Consider the following 23,451-nt stretch of genomic DNA (forward strand, 5'->3'; position numbering starts at 1 on the left):
GTTGTTTATATGTCTATGTGGTGTTTAATATACTTTAAGATAAACCATGTGCAAATTCTCAGTCAACACCATTGCTGACTATTTTCTTCTTAAAACTGCATGAACCAAAGACAGTCTCAAAAACACGTTTTGAAATCGCGTTTCTGACATCACCAATCACGTCAACGTGTGGATCTCTGAACTGGTGTGAGCGAGTGGAGGCGGGGCTAATCTGCATATTCATAGAACCACGTATACTAAATAAGGCAAGGGTGTAGAGTTACATTCAAGCTATTTTAAGGCAAAAAAAAGGAAAAAACTTTAAATATGTCATTTTTGTGCTCAAAGATGAGTTCAAAGGGATACAATTATTGACTACAGAGGGACTTTTTTAACAAGCAGCAGTGAAACATGACAAAACTGTTGCTGCTTTTAATGTCAAATTGTACTGCACACGTTGGCGCCGATAGCCTTGTGGGCAGCACGTCGCCATATAGTGCCGTTACGCTTCGGGTTCGAGTTTGAGTCCCGGCTCGTGGACCTTTTCTGATCCCGCCCTCCTCTCTCTCCACACTTCCTGTCCACTCTATACTATCTTATCACAACAAAGGCAGCACCGCCAAAAAATAAAATTTTAAATTGTCCTGTATACTCTCTCCTAAACTGCTCCCCCGCATATATAATCACAGTTGCGAAATTTCACTAGCAAAAAAGGTCTGTTGTCGATATGTTTGCCCACACTTTTATTGTAGTGAATTGCTTCATTTAATTCATAAAAGAACAGATTAAAAAATCAAGTCACCAAGTCAGCTTGTTTTTTCTATCTGCTGTTTGCTAGTATTATTTTAGCTTGGTCTCCCATTCCTAATTTTAAATAACATTTGGTTTGTTACACTGGCATTCGTGCCTCAATTCTGAGAACTCTGATGAAAGACGCACAATCTCAAACAAAACTATGCTTGCTGTGAAAGACATGGCTTAGTGACAGAATCAATGCACCCGCCTCTCTCGCGGACAATGAATAATTAAACGCAATGTCGGCTCCCACCTGAAATGGAGAATCGCTGAAACAGAGGCAAATTTAACTTCTGTGACAGGAGACTTTTAAGCTAATAGCATAATTTAGTTTCGCAGTTGACTTATTTATCTTCTATCCATCTTTGCTTCACAGATATGTGTACGAGTTGGAGGCCACCACCAGCGGCGGGAGCAGTCTCAGTGATAGATACGTCATTCAGACCCCCGTCTCCTCCCCGGAAAGGATTCCTCCTCCGTATAATGTCAGCCTCCACGGCCCTCGCTCCGTCTTTGTTGCCTGGTCACCCCCAGGTAATGTTTACAACCCAATGCACTATGCAGCCTCTCTATTTAGCACTCACGCAAGGCTGATTTATCCCTGCTCGGGCCTGCGAGAGTGACGGGACAGGGGCAAGAATTTACGAGTGGCGTTGTGTGTAATTTACCAGGAGCCCAACATGGTCGTGGTGTACATGCATCAGTACGGGCCGGACGTAGATGGGTCCCACCAATCAATTAACATTCAAACCTAAGTGACAGCTTTTCCTACCTCTAGTGTGATTTAGAGGAGAGTTGTTTGAGATGCGCTCGCCCTTCACCTGCGTGTGTTCTCCCATCACTGTCTAATCGTGTCTCATTCATTCTCTCCTTCTCCGATGTTGCTGTGGAGTTGAGGATAAGTTCAGGTATTGGATGGTGTGTACCAATTCTGTGCATGCATAGATATATTCATTATTTCATAATTATTAATTGACATCTAGCTTTTTGTTTGTACTCTGAAGGCTAGATGGAGGAATCTCCACCCATGCAGCTTTTACAAGAAACTGTACAGCAATGAAAGCGATAGCACAGTCAAAATCTCAAAAATCTTTTCTCTAAAAGATCTCTAAAAATCTCTAAAATCTTTTAATTGCTACCACATTTTTGCCAAAGTATTTTTATTAAACGGTTGTAAAGAAACTAATAAAAAATATAGCTGCATGCATCGATGATGGGCCCAAGCCCCAGTGGCTTCGGGCGACTGTGCAAGATGGGCAATATGCATTTAAACTGGGTAAATGTAAAAGAATTATGCCAAGATATGAGATTCTTCCTGTTTCCCTTTTTGTCATTACTTTAATCACTCACTTTAATCAAACACCATTTGAGATATCCAATATCCGTTCACAATTTAACATTCAGTGTCTTGCTACCATGTTCAGAAAGTTTGGTTTGAATCGTATGAATCCCGTAGGAGGAGTTAAAAATGAAGTGCATGATTATTAAAAATTATCACATTTAAACCAAAATATCTTAATTCATGTTGATCAGAGCTAATGAATGTAAATTAGAAAGCTGTCCAGCTTGATGAGATCAATATATGTACCAAGTTTTGGTGACTGTAGGTAAAACTAACCCCCCACTTTTCTCAAAAGGTGGTGCTACAGAGCTCCCTCTCCATACCCGTTTTTAAGGCTTTGCCCATGTCTACTGGCTGACGAATATGATGAACCTCAAAAACACCCAAGAATATTATTAAAGTTTGATGCATTGCCATGGCAACAGTATTTAAGACATCAAGAATCCTTTCTCAGGTCTGCCATGTTTTTACATTATACTGATGAAGTTTGAAGTGAATCAGATAAAAATGAGAGAGCGATTTCTGCACACTTCCTGCTGGCAGTTGGTGGCCCTATGACTTTGACTCACAATACTTACATTCATGTGATCGGCCATGTGTGTGTAACTTGACATTTCTTATTTTTATGGAATATTGCAGTATTTATTATAAATTATTTATCCGTGAACATCATTTTTTTTTTTTAATTCATGTGTCCTCGTAATCTTTATTCAAACTAACTTCCTCTTCGACATCTCTTCTCTTCTCTGATGATGTTTACGGGTGCAAGGGCGGGACAACCTGTCACTAATATGAGATCACAGCAATTGCAAATGTTAACGATCCAGTCAGTTCCCAATGGACAAAATCAAGTCCCATCCTACATTTTTGAATGTTCAAGTAGCCGTTTCACTCAGAGACTATTGCAACTTGCGTTTCATGCTGACTTTAATAGTGTCAATGTAGTTAACTACTATTTATATCGGCTTTTTGAGACCATTCATTATCCCATGTTATTAAGGTCTTAAACTTAAACTTAAGGTCTTAATCATTTTCCGAAGGGGGTCCATGCGACAGTTCTGAGCTGAGCTGAGCCCAGTGATGCAGAGTGAGTTGTCATTGCTGGGGTGTCCTGCATGATCTTATCATTTCTATTGCAGACTGCAGCCCACCGGCCTCCACCGATCAATCAATCACTCTGTTTACACTCTGAGACTGCAGCACCGGGCTCATCTGCACATCCCACTGTGCATGTGGGCCGAGTGTTCTCCCACATGGAGAGCAAATGCAAACTCTCTCTTTCTCTCTCTCCCCCTGTGGTTTAAGCTGTGGTAGTTCATAGACATCCCACACTGCTCTTGTGTAAGCTCAGACCGACTACCCAGCCCATCTGTTTCACATATGTGTGAGATACTCTTAGCATGTTAGAACAGTGTATATGCATTCACCTGGTCATGTGTTGCAAATTTCTCCAAATCTGCGTGCACGTATTTGGTTTCCCTCAAGAAGGTGTGGGTGGGTGGGTGTTTAAGCGTGTGCGTGCATATTCACACACTCAAGAGTGATTTCACAGGCTACATTCAAGCGGTCCTGATTGTCTGCCTCAGATGGTCCATCTTTTGCTATTATTGCCCCATTATGCCTCTCTCCTGTGAGAGGATCCCCTTAAACAACCTCAATTACACCATAAGAGCCCTTAAACAGCCCTGATACCCACAGAAAACATTTACATAGCCCGGATCTTTTATTGACTCATTCCGAGAGAGGCGAGCGAAAAAATCTATGGCTTCAAACTACAATATCTCACGCTTGGTTAAGTCCGAATGCAGAAACGGGCACAGTTTTAAGCTGCACCTGTGCTTGATGGATCAGATCTGATAGCATGTTCCTTTTCTTTTCCTTTGTGCCATTATTTCTTATTAGACTCTCATTCAAGTTGAAAGTGCAAAAACTCCAAAGTCAGTGATTAGTTGTAAATAATAGAACTTAGGGACCTGTGCGATTGAACTTCTCAGGCAGGATGCTTTGATCAAAGCACCGTCTAATTCCAGCGGGTTTTTGTGTCTCAGGCAAAAGACTACATCTGCTCAGGGAGACGGCAATGAAGGAAGTTGAATAATTTAACTTTTTCATTTGTAAAGATAATCAGCCCGTTCTGAATACATCTCAGGTCTCATAAATGTTGAATAACCTATCAGCCTCCAGTTGCCGTAAATTATGAAAGGCGCTAGTGATGGGAATATTAACAAAGCGTGGATGCCGGGACTCTACATTCTTTAGTTCAAATGCATTACCAAAGAACGTGTGCATGTCTGTGTGTTTCGGACAGCGGTGGGATAGACGAACTGGGGGAAGTGCCTGCTTGCCCAGAAGGATGTTGAATCAAGGGCAAAGCTTCCCAAAGTGTCAGATCCACTGTATCTCAGTCCTTGCACTGTATTACAAACATACTGCTCTTTGCATATTTTGCGAATGCGATTGTGAAAAGGGTGAGCTGATTAATTTCCTATCGATGGCCTTGGATATCAGTTAGTAAAAGCAGGCAAATGTGACTTTCTGTTTCTTTTTGCTCCTCTAGGTGTGTATAATTTAAGTGCTCCTTTGGAATATAACGTCCTGCTCAATGCAGGCACTGAGCGGCCCCTCGTCCGCCCTGCTGGACCAGAGCATTTCATGCTACTACAAGGACTGGACCCCTACACCATCTACCACATTCAAATACAGGCCTGCCAGCCAGGTATTCACCTACCCAATGAAACCTGAACACTTTAAATAGTCAGACAAGAAAATTAAATGAGACGATTGGGACGTTCTGTAGACATTTCAGCTTAGGTGGAGACAACAATCAGTCAATTTGGAAGTATATGCCTCTGGAAACAATTAATGTTCCTAAATGTTACCGTCTACACTCAGGAAAAAAAACACTGTGTTCTTTATATCTATTTGAATATGTTGTATCAGCTTTACCTATGTATCGTATAGCACACTGCTTTCATGGAAATATTTGTATGTGTGCAGATGGTTGTGGTGTGGGACAGGGTGTGTCTGTTCAGACCCCTGAGGATGCACCTTTAGCTCAGGACCCTCCAGTTCTCACTGCTGCTGGCGCGACCATTATCGAGGTCCGCTGGAGTCCGCCACACAAACCCAACGGCCTCATCACTAACTACTTCATATACAGGTACAAGTACTCAATCTCACATTTAACCAACAAAACATACTTGTCTTTTTATGCCAAAATCACATTTTTTTTTATTTTTATTTATTTGCTCATCAGATATGTCTGTGATTAGCAACAATGATCAATGCGTGGGATCGTTTAAAAAGCACATGGAAGTTTGAATTTGAAAGCGTTTGAAAGCAGTTGAAAGCAGGCTTCTGTCCGCTGATAGACGGCTACTTTCAAATGCTCCTGTGTGTATCTGTGTAAGAGCATCATTAATTTATTTTTACAACATGTTTTGGAAGCGTTGATCATTGCAGCCAATCACAGACATATCTGATGAGCGCGTCAACACAAAGGCCAATCAGAGGTGTTTACAGATCTGCTCAACAGTGTTCAAAGTTCAACTTGTTGGTACTTTTGACAAGACTAACCACTAGGGATCTACAAACCCCGATATAAATGAAGACATTAAGGTTTGGAAGAAAATATTTGGCACAGTAATGTTCACTTTTAAGTTTTATACTAAATTTGCGGATTTGTCAATGAGTAAAAATATTTTATTAGCAGAAAAAATAAAGAATCACCAGCTTGAGTGAAGTAATAAATTCAAGTTATTACATATTCAAGTTATATATGCATGATTTCAGTGTATATATTTTTTAACCATTGCAGTCAATGTGACATCCAGTTGTCAATAATTGAATAATGTTGATCACACAGGCCTAGGACCTCTGTAGAACAGATATTTTGGCTCTTTTGTGGACGTTAACCAGTACTATTAACTAGCACTCCTCTATCAAAATGCACTTTCATAAAAGGATGCTGTCAGGCTAAAGTCAGTGCAGAGCTTGCATCGGGATAAATGTGTGTGTGTGTGTAGGTGTGAGTCCATGTCAGGGCATGTTTGAAAGGAAGACCGGAAACATAGACGAACATAAACAGTAATTTTGCCATGACCTTGAGGTGAACAGGCCAATCACTGCTGGTTACACTTGTCAACATTTCCTCTCTACTTCCTGTGCAACTGACAGCAAGAAAACGCAGAATAGAGTGAGGAGTGCTTATGTGGATATCAGCTGTATATCAGTGACTGTGGTATCTGAGCGCAGGGAAGAGAGAGAGAGAGAGAGAGAGGGGCTGATCGGCAGCTCTAAATGGAAGATGACATTGCCCTGCTGACTTTGATTATTCCAGGCACATTCAGAGCCGTTTGAGAGCAATATGAAACAGAATGCCATGATGCTTCCACCCCGCACAGAGGGAATAAAGCTAAGACTGACATGGTACGATCACATCAGAATGCTTTGCTCTGCTGTTACAGAGGCATCCTTCAAGGAGAACAGGGAGCGATGTGCCGGGGAGTAGCCAACTCTATCATTACGCTGCCATCATTGCCCTTATGGTCGGAAACCACACAGCCGGCCTAGCTCGAACCTTTATTGCAGTACATAGTGAATGGCAATTTAACCATTCAGGTTTTGACTTTAAATGGTTCAGATTAAACCATAAATTGAGATGTCTTCCCAACGTTTTCGCTCTAAGGATGGCAGTGAAAACAGTGTTTATGGCATCAGTGTGCGATTGTGTGTGTGTGTGTGTGTGTGTGTGTGTGTGTGTGTGTGTGTGTGTGTGTGTGTGTGTGTGTGTGTGTGTGTGTGTGTGTGTGTGTGTGTGTGTGTGTGTGTGTGTTAGCAACAGCATAAGGTTTTAGTCAAGGGCAGCACGGCTGTTGACCAGTGTCATTCATATGCAAGGTCAGATCACTCTAAGCCCGCATAAATCTTAAGAAAATATCATTAGCATAGCCACAGATGCCAGGGCATTCTGACAAACGTATGACTGGATTTCATCTTAGCCCTGATTTGGGAGCGGGATAAACTCTGGCAAATGCATCACATTCAGGGGGCAGCAAATTCACTCGTGGCTTAAAGGACTTGGTGTATTATTCTATCTGCTCATCTTAATACCGGCGATCAGCGCTGCGCTAAATGTAATCGGTTTAATGTGCTATTGTGTATGTATTCAGCTCATTGGAGGTTATCTGAGATTGTGAAGTGAGTGTCCCCACCTCAGGGATGTTTGTCCTCTACACGTTTAACTTATATTACACAGGAGACTGAGGTATTACCTGGGAGAGTCCTTGACTGCTCTACAGAATTATTGTAAATCAGTTCCTAAGAATACATCCGTGTTCATATTGCATGAATGCAGATGATGCAGAAGATGCTGGTGAGACAATAGAAGCATTGTAAAACTCAAATCTTGTGTTCATCCTGGCTTTTAATTTCCTCGACAAAATGATATCATAATTTGTCATGACTTACACCGTAAGTAACATGCATTTATCAACCCAAATGTATGAAAAACAAAATACCTATTACTATGTTTACTTCCTGACTTCCTGAAGCAGAAGGTCTTGTGTTCCAGATGCAGTGTCGGTATGTGTGTGGAACAGACTGCTCATCGCAGCTGTGTGCTGTAGTTTAGCGTCATGGTGTGAGACGTTCTTCTCCCCTGCCAGTCTCTGTTTGGCTTTATTTTAATGCGGTGGGTGAGATTAGGCCGTTGCGGTGCGAGTGGGGCTGGCAGGGGCCACATTAGAGCGGTGAATGTCATTTTCTCCAGCAGCATGGAAGCCAGGCCTCTAATGTGGAAGAATTAACGAAGCTTGAGCAAAGCCCAGAGCTCTGCTCCTGCCCCTCACCTCCTCCGTGTGCTCTTCCTCATCTCTGCATCCTTCCTCTGACACCCCTCCTGGATTTGTTTGTTTTTGGGCCTAAATTTTAACTAGAGCCATATTTTGGGTCTTTAAAGAAGCCGTTTTGTCATGTTCTTGTTGTCTTTCATTCTTTGGTAAATTAAGTATTTCTGTTTTTTCATAGAATCTAAACTATATTCCCTCTAGACGACCAATTGGAACTCAGGAGGAGCTGCTGGTGTTCATCTGGACCGAAGGTCCCCTAGAGTTCATTGATGCTTCAGACTCCCTTCTACCGTTCAGCGAGTATGAATACAGAGTCACCGCCGTGAATTCTAAAGGCTCCATTTCCAGCTCATGGACCTCCGTCCGCACCTTAGAGGCAGAACCACAGAGCCTGGATGCACCCTCGGCCCACCCCGCCAGTGCCTACTCTCTTCTGCTGAGCTGGACCCAGCCTAGCATACCAAACGGCGTGATCTCCAAGTACAGAGTGGTGTACCAGAAACTGCCCAAAGATCCTACGTTCAACTCCACAACTGTTACTGCTCTTACAGTACTGGTAATACTCTTTTCTTCCATCAATTTGGTATTCTGTCCATATACTGTGTGATAAGTTAAAAATGTTCCATGTTCAAAGAAGCAAGAAAAACGAGTAATGGGCCATGAAATAGCCCCCACAAAAAAGATTTTGCACAAATCTATCAAATGAAGAGGCATCACTTTTTTCCCATTATCAGAGAAAAACCAGAATCAAAGAAATTGTTATCAGTGAATATTATCAATCGACAAAACTATTCTACTATATTAGATATATAAGACAATAAAAGGGAGACTAGGCTATTTGTCACAGGTTTTTAGCAAGTGAATAGTTATGAGGGTTGGATTTAGAAAGTCAGTTTATATATGGGCACATACCTTTCACTACAAAAAATCTGTTGAATATTTTAAGTGTTGTTACCCAGGGGGGGGGGAATCATTTTTATATTTATTAAACACACAAATAGCAAAGCATTTTGTCGCATTAAATAGGGTAAGTTGTCAAAATGGCAGTTAAACAGCCTATTATAGACGTTTCAGTGAAATTCAAACAGTAAATCAATTTTGAAAGTTTATTAGACAGAAAAAATTCTAAACACAATAAATGCAGTTCTGTAATTAAATTTTGTACAATACTATTCAAAAGTTTGAGGTCAGTAAGATAAGCAAAGACCCTTTAAATTATGCAAAAAAGAAACAGTAGACTTTTAAAGGATCATGTGGCACTAAATTCTCAAGTAACGGCTGCTGAAAATTCAGCATTGCCATCACAATTGAAAACATTAAACATATATTAAAGACCCTTGAATCTTACCAAATTTTAAATGGTGTAAATTTATAAACACATAAAATACTTGTGATAACTTGCACCAATCCGTCATTTAAGAAAACACCTTTGTCTAAAAACACATTTCAGGCTTTCAGTTAAAAATTCGAACTGAAATTATATTTGAATACTTTAGTTGACTATAGTTATATTATTTGCTTAGATTATTTTTATTATTTTTAGTTTTACTTCCTTCTTTAAGTGTGTACTGACCCATTGTTGTGTTTTTGGTTATAACGGATTACAGTTCTCAGTTCAGCTTTAACACCTGAAGTTATTCATTCTCTAGCATCAGCATCTGTCTGAGATCATCCATCAGTGATCAGCCCATTGCTTGCATGTTTAAACAGATTCCTCATCCACTGATGTCTCTACCTATAAAAGTAGCTGCTGTGATTCATGGCGTTCTCGTGTTTGACACCGAGGAAAAATAGTGTGCTGCTTTCCTCGCAGATGCTCACAACTGCATCGTGGCCAAATTAAAGGCTTCAGCTTGAGCTCCTGTTCAAAACAAGTGTGAACAGAGCCAGCTTGCCCCCTGATAGCAGCAACACCATAGGGGAAGGAATCCAGAACCCACTGAGGAGTTCAGCTTCTCCCACAGAGCGCCAGATAGATGCTTGCCTAATAGACAAATTAATTATTTTGATAGCAATTAATGAACGTCATCCAGGATAGGCCTTTTATCAGCACCCCTCTTTTCTTCGAGAGTAATTTACAGTTCCGCTTCTATTCTCTTGGCAGTCCTTTCAGGTTTTCTTGACCTCCAAAGGTCGGCTTCAGTGGTGAACGTGTGACGTCAGTTTGCAGTTAATCAGCTTGTAATTAATTTTCCATGTGTCCTCAGCCCTCTTGAGTTATGACCCTGGCCTCCTAATGGCTGACGCAAATTTATCATTTTGCAAATTGTACATTTTTACTAATTTTATAGTAATTTTATGAATAGAAAAACTGTAAAAGTGAATTTTAAAAGAATACATTTTTGGGAATAAATATAATGTTCTGTTACTTATAAAAGCTGCTTGAGAAATTGGACTAGTATTTTCTGTTTTTGATTTCTAGATATTAAAATGAGCATTCATCATAAATGTACTTGGTCTGTAGCTAAGCAGCACCAAATATCAAACCATTACTATAAAGGAGCTAAATGCATATATTATGTGTAATGATGAATCATATTTGCTGACTATATGTAACCATGATTTTTATTTTTCATATTCATCTTAAACCAGGCTAATTTATTATGAATTATTATTAATTTATTATTTAAAGTAAGGATTTTAGAATATAAAGCTTAATTTACCCATACCCATTTACCCATAGTTTCCCCATGTTCATCTGCTGAAGACACTGTCCAATCGCATAACGTCTGCCACGGGGAAATTGTAGTGAGGGTATTAGTGCAATTTCTCACAGCTACATTTATAATCCATCGATCCTGCGGAATCTTTTTTTGCACACTGACTTTGTGCTATATCAGCTGTCCGCCTGCCATGTCAATACTTGGCCTGCAGTGGGGCATCATATTGATTTCGCTGTTGCCAACTGTTGAGTGGCTACAGGTTAATGTTCTCTGGTGGAGTGAAGTAGTTTTTATGTCTGAGAATGAAGGATTATGTAAAGAAAAGAAAAAAACAGTAGTTCTTGGTCCTAGTGTGCACTTTTTCAATCTAACAATGAAAAAAACTCAACCAGCAATATACAAATTATATATTTTATTTTTTTTAATTGGTTTTCCTTAAACAAATAATTGGTTTGCATTAGTTTTTATGTATATCACATGTTGGTTAGTGATGTTTGGTTCTTGAACGAATAGTTCTTTTGAGCTGGTTGAAACCGGTTCTCAGGAAGTAACCGATTGAGCCGGTTCAGTAATCCAACTGAATCGAACTTTAGTTTCGGGTTGATGACGCAAGACGCACAAGCCGAAGTAGCACGCCTGACTCAAAAAGAACTGATTGAGCCGGTTCAACAAGCTGTCGAGGTTTGCCGAGGATTACCGAGGAGTCTGATGAGTGAGTTGACGATACCATGCAGTTAATAAACATTTTATTAAAACCTGCAAAAACCTTTTTGTCGAGAGATGTACATAAATTTTACTATGGTAAAAAATGCTGGGTTAAAAACAACCCAAGCTGGGTAAAATATTGACAAACCCAGCATGTTGGGTTAAAGGGCACCTATTATGCCCTCTTTCACAAGATGTAATATAAGTCTCTTGTCTGGTGAAGTTTCAGCTTAAAATACCCCACAAATTCGCCCCTATTTGGGGGTGAGCAAAAACATGCCTTTTACTATATTAATATATTGCTGGCTAAAAAAAATAAATCCAAAATTGGTTGAAAAAATGGCTGGGTGAAAACAACCCAATCCCTGGGTTTGTCCATATTTAACCCAGCATTTTTTAGAGTGTGCAGATTAAGTTGTTAAGTGAAATCAATGAGTTTATTCTTTTTTTATATACTTTAGACATGTAGAACATATCTGCGTTTGTGCATGCATATGTGTGTTGTAGTTGCGAATCTTATCCAAGATGTAGGCTAATCAATGTTAGTCAGTCGTACCCTCAGTCGTATCCAACATAAAGGATCCGCAATCCAATGAAACTGTGACCACAAACTCCATTAAGTGAATGAAAGGTAATCAGCAATATGCGTTCATACAAATAACTTTTTATTTGAATGTTTCAGTATGCATTGACACAAATGACCTTATTTAAACATTTCATTGATATAACATGACACTAAGTTGTTAGAAAAGAAATGCATAGTGACGTCATAGCATAATGATGTCAGGAACCTATGAATCGGCTTTTTGAACCGGTTCATTGAGCCAAACTGTCTGAAAAGAACCGGATTCTGACTTTGCATCACTAATGCTGGTTGCAGCAATAAAGAAAAGTTGGCAGGATCTAATAGAAACAAAACATACAACTTGAAGAAATGTGAACAGAGCAACCAACCTTGAGGACAGACAATGAACTGAAAGAAACACAGGGCTTAAATGCAAGAGCACAATAATTAACAAAATGAACATCAGGTATGACAGATAATCAAACAATGAGTAGCTAAGGAAACTAGGTCACAAAACAAAGATGTGATAAACCCCTCCAAAACCAAAACACAGATAAACCCTGACAATGTAGAAATAAAATTAATAATGTAGTTATATTAAAATATATATAAATTAATAAATTATATCATATATCATATTTGATACATACATATAGTATTATATAGGAGAATATGGAGCTCATTCTCAAGGAGGAAAAAAACACCTCAATTTTATATGGAGGCCCAAACTGAGCAAAAATATGATATTTATATGGCCAAAAGTAGGATGAAATTCTGATAGCTTGTAATGAAATTCTATTATATCTTTAAAACAGTATAGAAGAATACATAAAATGCCTATAAATATCAGTTGTCACTCTATATCTCCCAAAATGTTGTCTTAGTTTTATGATAAAAGCTCTGTAGTTTTTTTTTTTTATTATTATTATTATTGTGGGGGGCAAAACATAATGCAATACAATAATCATTAAAAGAAGTTCAAATAAATCTTCCTCAAAAGCCTGCTGTATCATGTTTGATATTTATATTTTGACTTTTTTTTTTTAATAAATAATGATGTATGGATAATTGAATAATTTGAAGTTGCTTCAGTACAGTAAGAGTTCATCTTGAAATATTACTAAAAATATAAAAGTTATTCTTATGTTTGCTTTAGAAAAATCTGTAAAGATTTCACAAAAAAAAGTGTACTATGACCTAAAGCAGGACATTATTAGAATTATACTAAAATGCCTTTTACTTGTTAAAAATAGTAAAAAACGAGAGAAGGCATGTAGTAGATTGTGTACAACAGGTTTTTAACAAAGTTTTGATCATGTTAATAATTTAGAGGCCTTACAGTGTATCAAATATGATACTTAATAAGATTAAAACCAAATTTATGCTGTGATTGTAACATTGTTGGAATGCTTGTGTCATCTTCGTTGAGCCCTGACTAGTAAACATACTGTAGGTATCAAATCAGTCGTAAAAGACTTTTGTGCTAGATTTTTGATTAAGATTTACAAATCATTGCTTAGACACGCAGGATGTGGAGACGAGTCGGATCGTGGAGCAGATGGTGTAATACTGTTCAGTAGCTCTTCAGCAGAGAGGAGAGCTTGTGATCTTCTGTGGTCTGAGCATGCCCAATCCTCCTTTTTTTTGGTGGGTGGGGCTGCTATTGATCCCTGGCTGTGCTGTGTGCCGTACCTCGTGCCAGTGCGTGTGATTAATGTGGACGTCATGGCGACGGGACTGAATGAGGCTACGGAGCACAGGCGGTCTGAGCCGCCAAAAGCTTCCTCCCTCACCATGTGTGCAGACGCCCCTCATTACCGAACACTTATCAAGCCTACATGAGAGATTAGGCAGGCCCAGTCACAGCCAGCACCAGACCCGTCCCATCCATTCCTCTCTTTCTTTCCCTCTCCCTCTTCCTTTTTTTCGCTCTCACGCTTTCTCTTCTTCTCAACGCTATCGCCTTTTCCCTCTGCTTTCTGTACACACCTTCCACTGCTCTCTCTGCCTCTCTTACTCTCTCTCCCCCTCCTGATCTTTCCAGATGTTGCTCAGCAGCCCCATGAGAACCCCAGCGATGGGAGATGTATTAATACATCCTATTGATTAGATCAGGACCCCTGACAGTCATTTGCAGAGATACCATCTGGCTGCTGTTCCAATGCCTTCACCCAAACAGGACGTGACACCTTATTAATCTCCACCGCCACTCTATAGACGCTTCGCCTTTTGCGCACAGAAGCCCGACTCTGTCGGAGTGGCAAGCGGAGATGCGGGCGGACCTGAAGGGTGCAAGAAATTAAGGTTATTACACAAATTGAGCCATATGGTCCAAATATTTCAGAGCTGAAATTTACTAGGCAATAAAAATTGCTCCTGCCTTCCTAATGGTGTAAATTACAGTTTAACCATGGCTCTAATGATGTCCTTCTGCTGCCTGTAACCACTCTAACATGAAGGACATTGTTTAAAAAATGCACAGGAAAAAAAATGGGGGGGGGTTGAAACTCTGGCAGCATGTTTACAATCTGTTAGTTTATCATTAAGAACACAGTGAAGAGTGCATAAACATGATGGTGGAGCGTTGGACCGTGTCTTTGTGTAGATTCGTTTACACACTGTTGATGTGGAGCAGAATGATCCGAGCAGAACCGCGAGCAGCTCGTTTGGGCCCTTGTTGAACCCAAACTCGTTTGCTGAAAGGACAAACAAAAGGGAACTCCCGATTGTCTGCGATTTTTCTTTTATTTCATTTTTTTTATTGTGGATTCCTCTGAGCCTTTGGAAGTTTTACTTTTTAATAGTTTCAGACCAGGCCGATGACAAAATGTTCTGAATAATTTATATCTGTAACTTGAGGATTGAAAAATGTTTATAGGTGTTAGAGTCAAAGCCTGGAGGTTTGGACATGGTGCTCATGAGTTTGAGGATGTAAGTTTGAATCTGGTCATGTCATCATATCCCGATCCAGGTCCTCCCATCATTTCTTCTCTGCCAGAAATGTATGATTGTATTTTACATATATATGTCACAGGCGATCCACACTCCAATCCAGAAGGGAGCACGCGTGAAAATGCAATGCTGTTTGCCAACCGCCACAACAGGAAAAAACGCAGAAGAAGAAGAACAGATCATATTCATAGATATGTTTACATGTACGTTCTCAATCAGTGTTTTAACCATGGAAAGACATCAATAAAACAGCTTGAGAATAATATCTCACATAGCATTACATTTACCTCAGGCAAGTCATTTAATGTCCACAGCATGTTAGTTCACTAGAGAAATGAACTCTAGAAGGGAGAACACTATATATTATTTCAGTAAAAAAAAAAAAAAAACTGCTTTTATATTGGCTAGCATCTGCTTGTGGTTTGTAGTACTAAGTAAAAACTCTGGGAGTGTCTGTTAAATCTAATTTCTGATGTAAAAAGCAAAAGTTAGTGGCACTTGACTGTGTGTGCTTTCATTTTTATTTTCTAAATATGACTTCCATCATTCACAGTTCTGATTGTCATACATACTCAGCCACAATCAGAGGAGGTAAACGGTACTTTCCTCTATTTCTGTATTTGTGTGTTTGCATGCATGAAGGGTTTGCTTCATCAGACACCAGCCCAGTCTGAAGAACAGCTGAGTGATTCAAGAGCCCTCCATCTGATTGAGGCTTGGGGTGAACAGAACTTTACATCTAAACCACAAATAATTAATAGTGTCAAGGCATCTCGGGAACTGGGTGCTGTTGTTAGCACTGCAGAGCAAAAGGATAGATGTTTTAAAATGATGCTCTAAAGTCTTTAGACCCTCTCAATAGTTGAAGGATTAGTTGACTTTAAAATTAAAATTACCCTAAGATTTACTTACCCTCAAGCCATCCTAGGTGTTTATGACTTTCTTCTTTCTGATGAACACATTCAGAGTTATATTAATAAATATCCTAATGCGTCCAAGCTTTATAATGGCAGTGAATGGGGGCAACGAGTTTGAAGCTCAAGAAAGTGCATCCACCCATTATAAAACATACTCCACATGAATCCGGGGGTTGATGTGATTATGTAAGAAAAATATTCATATTTAATAAGTTTATATATTTAATACGCCAGACCGTCTTCTGTATTCAAGTTACAAAGAAAGTGTAAAACTCTCGCATTTCAAAATGCTTACGCTACGTCTTACGCCTTTCGTATTAAACTTAAAAAAAGCGTGGCTTGAGGGTGAGTAAATCTTGGGGTAATTTTCATTTTACAGTGAACGAATTCTTTAAACTAAAGTGTGTGAAGGAATGGGAGCAATGGAGATGTTGTGATATTAAAAGGATAATTCAACAAATATTAAAATTATGTTATCATTTACTCATGTCGTTTCAAATCTGTATGACTTTAATTCTTCTACAGAACACAAAAAGATAAATTAACGAATGTTTCTTTTTTTTTTTCTTTTTTTTGGTCCATATAGTGAAAGTCAGGTTTAATGTTGCTTTGGACCCAATTGACTTTCAAGGTATGGATAAAAACAGTTAAAACATTTTTAAAAATATTTCCTTTTGTGTTCCACAAAAGAAGGTGCAGTAAGTGATGATCATTTTTAGGTAAACAACCTATGACTAGGACAGGATGTGTTAGTCATCAAATTGTTTTGAAATGTGCATCATGAATATTTTTCCTCAGTTTGTTAAATCGCATTGTAGAGCACATTTGCACTATTTTAAAGCACCTATATGTGTATAAAAAAAGAAACGTTAGACATTCAGGGATATTCCGAGATGAATGATAATGTTTACAACAAGATGCATCATTGCATCATATTATCTGTATAAAATTCTCATACATTTCTGACAGATTATGAGTGCAGGTTACTTAAAACATGCCCAAAGGCTCAACTTTGCCAAAGGCTCCATTTGATGCTTTTTGATGAGGCATTTCCCGGGCCCTGTAGCTGTTAGCGTGATACTAATAAAATCTAGCTCAGGCTGAAGTCAGCAGTGGCAGGCCGGGACAGTATGTCTACTGTATGCAAATGAAGCAGTCCCACACCTTTGAAGGGTCAGGAATCTCCACTTTCATCTAATCAGCATAATTGTTGTGACAAATCCACATGGTTATTCTTAATTAAAATCATCCCCTGGCCCAAGCAGCCCCCAGCGCTGTCACAGGAAATAACACATATGTAAGCAGCTGATGAGACAAGGGAGACCTGTGCTCAGTTGAAAGAGGAAAAGAGGAAAGAAAAGGCTTCTTTCCCCTTTACAAATGACTGATTCCCTGTGCTAATGCTAAATGTGCTTCTGATACCTCTTTAATGTTTAAAATAGCGAGGCCTTTTTCTGCCTCAATTACAAGAAGTCAGAATTTGAAGCCTGACTGCTTTGGCCTCCATTTAGAAGTTCATGCATTACATATTAGCAATTCCCCTTTTTTTTTGCAAGTTGTCCTATATACTCAGTAGTTCTTAATATAAAATATTGTGAGTATAAATATTGGTGAGAATTTGATCATTTTATGAACGGTGTATCTATGCATACCCAAAAGACAGCATAACCAATTCTCTTAATCAAAACTTAAATACTTCCCATTTTAGGGATCTGTGCCATAAACATTTATTTGGAAATCTATAACAAAAATCAATTCTCTTAGTCGCTTTTTAATGGCTGCCTTGAGTATCCTGGATGAGCGAGCGCCTGCTTGTTAATGTCTTGGTGCCCATGTTTAGGAAAGTGTTTGATAGCATTGCCATCTAGGGGCAGGATATAAGTCTCTGTGCTAAAATAAAGTGAAATGAAACAGCTGTCTCTATTGACAATGTGCATATGTTTGCTGGTTTATAGTCCAAATGTTCTCAATTTTTCAACCACGTAAAAAGGTAGCTGTTTTAAATGCTTCAGTGCCTCCCAGCCATGTAATGGATTGAGGTGTAAAATCTGCATAGGGATAGTAGCGAGGGTGGCTGTAGCTTTATTGTTGATGGTGAGAATTATGTGGGGTTTTTTTCTGGTCAAATTAAATTTTATTTTCAAGGAATGAAAAAGAAACAAACATCTGTTTACAAAACTAATATTCAGCATGGATGCTGACAGTGTTGCATTCCTCAATTTAAATATTTTATCTTATGCCTTTCAATATTGATGTTTTTGAGCCTTTGTATGGTTAAATGAAGGTGTTTATAAGGTTTTTTTTGTTTTGTTTTCGCAATTTATTTGCATTCCTGATCAATTTATGAGTACTGCATTCATGAAATGTATATAATGCATTTTATTATATACACATTGTTATGTATGCTGTAGACAATAATGGTAGTAGTAGAAATGATAGTTATTATTAAACATGTAATTTCTATAATTATTAAATAATTTTTTATTAATTATTTTTATCAATATTAATAGTAATATTGATATCTGCATAACATATACTAACTATATTTGTGTCTTTTGTGTTGTAGGGTAACATTTTTCAAGCTCATGTGTTTGGGTTGGAGCCGTACACCACATATAATGTGCGTTTAGAGGCAGTTAATGGAGCAGGTCAGGTGTCTAGTCCTTGGACCACTGTTCGGACCCTTGAAGCCTCTCCAAGTGGCCTGGCTAACTTCAGCGTGGAGAAGAGAGAACACGGTCGAGCACTGCTGCTACAGTGGGCTGAACCATCTTCTCCAAATGGAGTCATCAAAGTATGCTACCCTCAATGATGCTAACATTGCAATATCAGGCTTCAAAATCTGCCATCATTTAACATATTTATATCCACAGATGTACAACATCTTCAATGAGGACAACTTGGAGTTCAGCGGCCTCGCACGTCAGTTCCTGTTCCGCCGTCTGGAACCGTACACGGTATACACGCTCGTTCTCGAAGCTTGCACTGAAAAGGGCTGCACGAGGACTGCACCTCAACATTTAACCACCGAGGAGGCCGCCCCGTCCTCTCAACCTGCTCCTACGGTACAGCAGATCCAATCCCGCAGCGTGGAGCTCCGTTGGTCTCCACCTGCCCAGCCCAATGGCAGGATTTTGCAGTACCAGGTTCTGGCTATAAGTCTGGAGGATGGCAGGGTACGGAGTGATGAAGATGACTCGGTGAGAGCCAAGACTGTGTTCATCCAGAACGACACCCAGGCTAACAGCTTCTCCTATAATATGTCTGGCCTTCTGCCCTGGAGCAGGTACAAGTTTCGTGTGCGCGTTTCCAATGCGGCAGGATATACTGATAGCCCCTGGCTCACGGTTCACACCAAACAAGCTACTCCTAGAGGACTGGCTCCTCCGGTTGTCACTCATATAGAGGGCAAGCCTAATGAAGTCTTTGTAGCTTGGACACCTCCTTTGGAGCCCAATGGTGTTCTTCTGTCGTACAGGATTCAGAGGGACAACATTGGCTTCCATTTCAGCTTCGACTCGAGCGTGTTCAATTACACTGATGTGGATTTAACCGCGTACACTCTCTACAGTTACGCAGTCATTGCCTGCACCGTGGCTGGGTGTGTTACCAGTGAGCCGAAACAGATCAGGACGTTAGAAGCTGCCCCTACTAACGTGGAGCCGCCTATGGTGTCTGACATCACTTCCTATTCATTCAATGTGTCATGGACTGTTCCTTCCATCCAGAATGGTGAGATTGTGGTGTATATTCTCAAAATGAACAACGAGGAGATCTACCGTGGGAAACGGTTAAGCGTGCAAGTTTTGGATCTACAGCCATACATTTCCTACAGCCTCGTCTTGACAGCCTGCACCAATGGTGGCTGTACTGCAAGTTCACCCATTCCGATCCATACTAGAGAAGCACCACCCTCAGGGATGCCCACACCTACTCTTAAAGTCATAGGCCCTGAATCAGTTGAAATCACATGGATAGAGCCCGTCCAGCCAAATGGAGTGATCACAGGGTATGAGCTCCGTCGAAACGGTAGTCTTATATACACTGGCATGGACACCCGTTACCACGACTTCACCTTACTCCCCAGTGTTGAGTACAGCTACACCATCACTGCCAATAACAGTCAGGGTGCCGCTACCAGTCCACCAGCAGTGGCCAGGACACAGCCTTCAGCACCCTCTGGTGTGGCTCCCCCCAGACTGCAGGCTCTTGGGCCATTCAGCATTATGGTGCAGTGGGAACCCCCTGCACGACCTAATGGGGCCATCATCAGCTACTCACTTTACAAACGGGACCCAGCTGAGCCCAACGTGAAACGCTTCATTTTTGCATTGCACCACAGTGCGTTTCAGAGTCAGAGTTTCTCCCTCACTGCACTTAAGCCGTACTACAGGTACAGTAACAATACCAGCTTGCAGCACTGTTTAGTCAGGGTAAGGGAATATTGGTTAGTAAGATACTGTACATTGTGACAAATATTCTCAGTAGACCATATATATTTGTGGTTTACTGCATATTACCAAGGCCCAAAAGTATCTGTTCATTAATAAATATTATTTATAATTATTATGTAAAGAAAAAAGTTTAGTTGCCTTTGTTTTTGATACCTAAAAAAAAAAAATGTGTAAAAACTCCTCTAAAGTTAGAATGAACTGAATATGAATCGATTGAGTTCTTGAATCTTTAAATACAATTTAGATTTTTTTTTTAATTTATACCTGTTAACTATGTCTAATTGCAAATCTTAATATACATTAACTGGTCAAGCTTTTACAGTTGCTGCACTAGAGACAGACACACTTATAAAAGAAATGAAGAGGGGGGGAAAGGAGAGAATCTTAGAGGGGGAGGGAATCAACCTTGAGCCTTTTCTAATGTTTCCATCCTTGGCATAGACAAAGACGGTCAAAAGGAGGAGGCACTTAAATGAGGGATGACTAAAATCAGGAGCTGTATACGTATGTTGAAGTGAAAATCCAGATAAGTGGGGTGATGATAATGGTTCATCAACATTATCAACTCGCCACTCGTTGCCTCTTTCAGATGACCGTCCCTTTATTCTCCTGTTCTCTCTTCTCTCCCTTTTGTCCTTCTGTTCATCGCTGGTGACCTTCTGAAGGAGAAAAGTGTTTGTTGTTAAATTGTTGATAAATAACAACACTTTTTTACCAGGATAATCACTATATTCCTTAATTCAAAATCAATTTTAAAAAAAATAAGTATAAAAAAATTACAATTATAAAACATATTTGTGTCTTCTTTAACTGAAGTAAACATTGTACACTGATATTTTACAACCGTGTTTATTATTTGTTTTGTTTTTTATATTTGTTTTTATTTTATATATTATCATTTACTTTCATATATAATTATTATTATTGGTTGTTTAATATTTATATTTTATTTATGTATTATTATTTATTTATTTAATATTTAATTTTTTTTGTGTCTGCATTTTTTTTTTTTGCAGGTACGAGGTAAGAGTGGAGGCCTGCACCCAGTTAGGCTGTGCTGCTAGTGACTGGTCTTCAATACAGACGCTTGAATCGCCCCCTACTGGCCAACCTGCCCCACTTCTAGAGCTGCAAACTAACCCTAAGGGCATACAGACCATCTTTTTGCTGTCCTGGCCTCCTCCAGCTGAGCCAAATGGGAAATTATTGCACTACGAGCTCTACCGGAAACATGTGTTAGACACTGAAAGCCGATCTGCAACTACACTGGTGTACCGAAACTCCTCAACCTTCTGCCACGATGACAAACTCCTGCCCTACACAGCCTATGAATACCAGGTCACACTGCTGTTTCTTATTTTGCTCAATCCTATTTTACACTACAAATTGCATAAGTGACCATCATTGGTGCGATTGATTTTTACTTTTTATGCCTTTTAATACTTTTTATATAATTTATACCTTTATAACTTTTTAAAGGTGCCCTAGAATTAAAAATTAAATTTACCTTGGCATACAGTGAGTCTCAAACTCCATTGTTTCCTCCTTCTTATGTAAATCTCATTTTTTTAAAAGACCTCCGAAGAACAGGCGAATCTCAACATAACACTGACTGTTACGTAACAGTCAGTCTGTATAATTCATAAACACAACTTCATTCTTTATAAATCTCTCCAACCGTGTAGCATTAGCCGTTAGCCATGGAGCACTATCAAACTCATTCAGAATCAAATATAAACATCCAAATAAATACAATACTCACATAATCCGATGTATGCATGCAGCATGCATGACGAACACTTTGTAAAGATCCATTTTGAGGGTTATATTAGCCGTGTGAACTTTGTTTATGCAATGATACAGTCGAGAGCTCGGGAGGGGGCAGCGAGCGTGAGCATTTAAAGGGGCTGCAGCCTTAATCGGCGCATTTCTGATTATGCCCCAAAATAGGCTGTTAAAAAAATGAATTAAAAAAAATGTATTGGGTATTTTGAGCTGAAACTTCACAGACACATTCAGGGGACACCTTAGACTTATATTGCATCTTGTAAAAAAATGTTTGATGGCACCTTTAATATATTTTACTATATTACACAAAGAATGAAAAACTTGAACAGATGAACATTTTTCAGTGGTGCTTGTCTGCTGAAGTGGTTGCTAGGTCGTTTCTAGGTTTATGTACTTTTAGTAATATTTAAATAATTTAATAGTGTTTATTAATATTTTGAATTAGCTTATTTTTATATTTTCTGTTTTTATTTTTTATAAGTTTTAGTAGTATGCTTTTGAAATTGTTAATAATTTTTAGCTATAATTTTAGTTTACAACAACAACACTGCAATAAGTCTTTCTAATGAATATAATGAATATAAAATGATACTTTATTCTCATAGTACATAACATTTTAGCCTACACATGATTAAATCTGCCATATAAACTGGTCCCCAAGAATATTTAATTAACATGATTATTATTTGTTGCTGCTGTGTTTAACGTTTTGCTCATCTATACTCTTTCATTCATGTAGACAGGCGTTTAATCTAACTCGCTATATTCATCGCACCACCGTCCTCTTACGAGACCTTTCTTAATTGACAGCCTAGCCTTTGGAGCAAAATAACATTAGCATTTGACTGTCAGGCTTGAGAGGCGTGGGCTGATCAGGACTAAATTGATAGAGTTTGCCTGATTGTTCCATCTTATTTATGAGCGGTAATTTATGACAGCTGGCGGGCGGAGCTGAGTGATGACGGACAAGCGACAGGGCCATTAATCTGGGCCTGGCTGAATGCTGACGATTACGATCGAAGCCATTGAATTAGCTGTTAGGCCTCCCAAATGTACAAGTATTGGAAAGACCTTTTAATGCCTATTGGCTTTCCCTGGGGAAGTTGCTAACTATACTGAATGTGTCATGTATGTCTATGTCGGCTTGTATAAAATGCTGGTCGTCGACCATTTGAAGTTTCAAGGAGTCAGAACTACCACCACTACCATTTTTATGTTTTTGTCCTAATGTCATGGAGTTGTGTCCCTTTTTGTTGTGTTTCATTTTACTCTTTATCACACAAGGGCGTGTGTCCCTGTGAAATCAAACCCATCCCATGTTAAGAGGCTACATATTTTATTGACACTTTTATGTCAAATCTTAATTAGCCTAGTGCTCATAACAGAAAAGGGAACTTTTGGCCCTGTGTCCATGACTGGGGGCGTGGCCACGGCCAATGGGG

At 39.3% G+C, this 23,451-nt stretch overlaps 1 protein-coding gene across 1 annotated transcript in view; it reads left to right on the forward strand.

Annotated features, from left to right (window-relative positions):
- Positions 1-23,451, forward strand: part of ush2a (Usher syndrome 2A (autosomal recessive, mild)) — a 241,331-nt gene that overhangs the window by 198,598 nt on the left and 19,282 nt on the right. The window contains exons 57-63 of the mRNA XM_067367352.1: positions 1,151-1,308; positions 4,674-4,832; positions 5,114-5,276; positions 8,167-8,521; positions 18,334-18,561; positions 18,641-20,160; positions 21,238-21,559. Of these exons, the coding sequence (XP_067223453.1) occupies positions 1,151-1,308; positions 4,674-4,832; positions 5,114-5,276; positions 8,167-8,521; positions 18,334-18,561; positions 18,641-20,160; positions 21,238-21,559 (2,905 nt within the window). The remainder of the gene's footprint in view (positions 1-1,150; positions 1,309-4,673; positions 4,833-5,113; positions 5,277-8,166; positions 8,522-18,333; positions 18,562-18,640; positions 20,161-21,237; positions 21,560-23,451) is intronic.

Source organism: Chanodichthys erythropterus, chromosome 18 (genome assembly GCF_024489055.1).
Source record: "Chanodichthys erythropterus isolate Z2021 chromosome 18, ASM2448905v1, whole genome shotgun sequence".
Lineage (NCBI taxonomy): Eukaryota > Metazoa > Chordata > Actinopteri > Cypriniformes > Xenocyprididae > Chanodichthys > Chanodichthys erythropterus.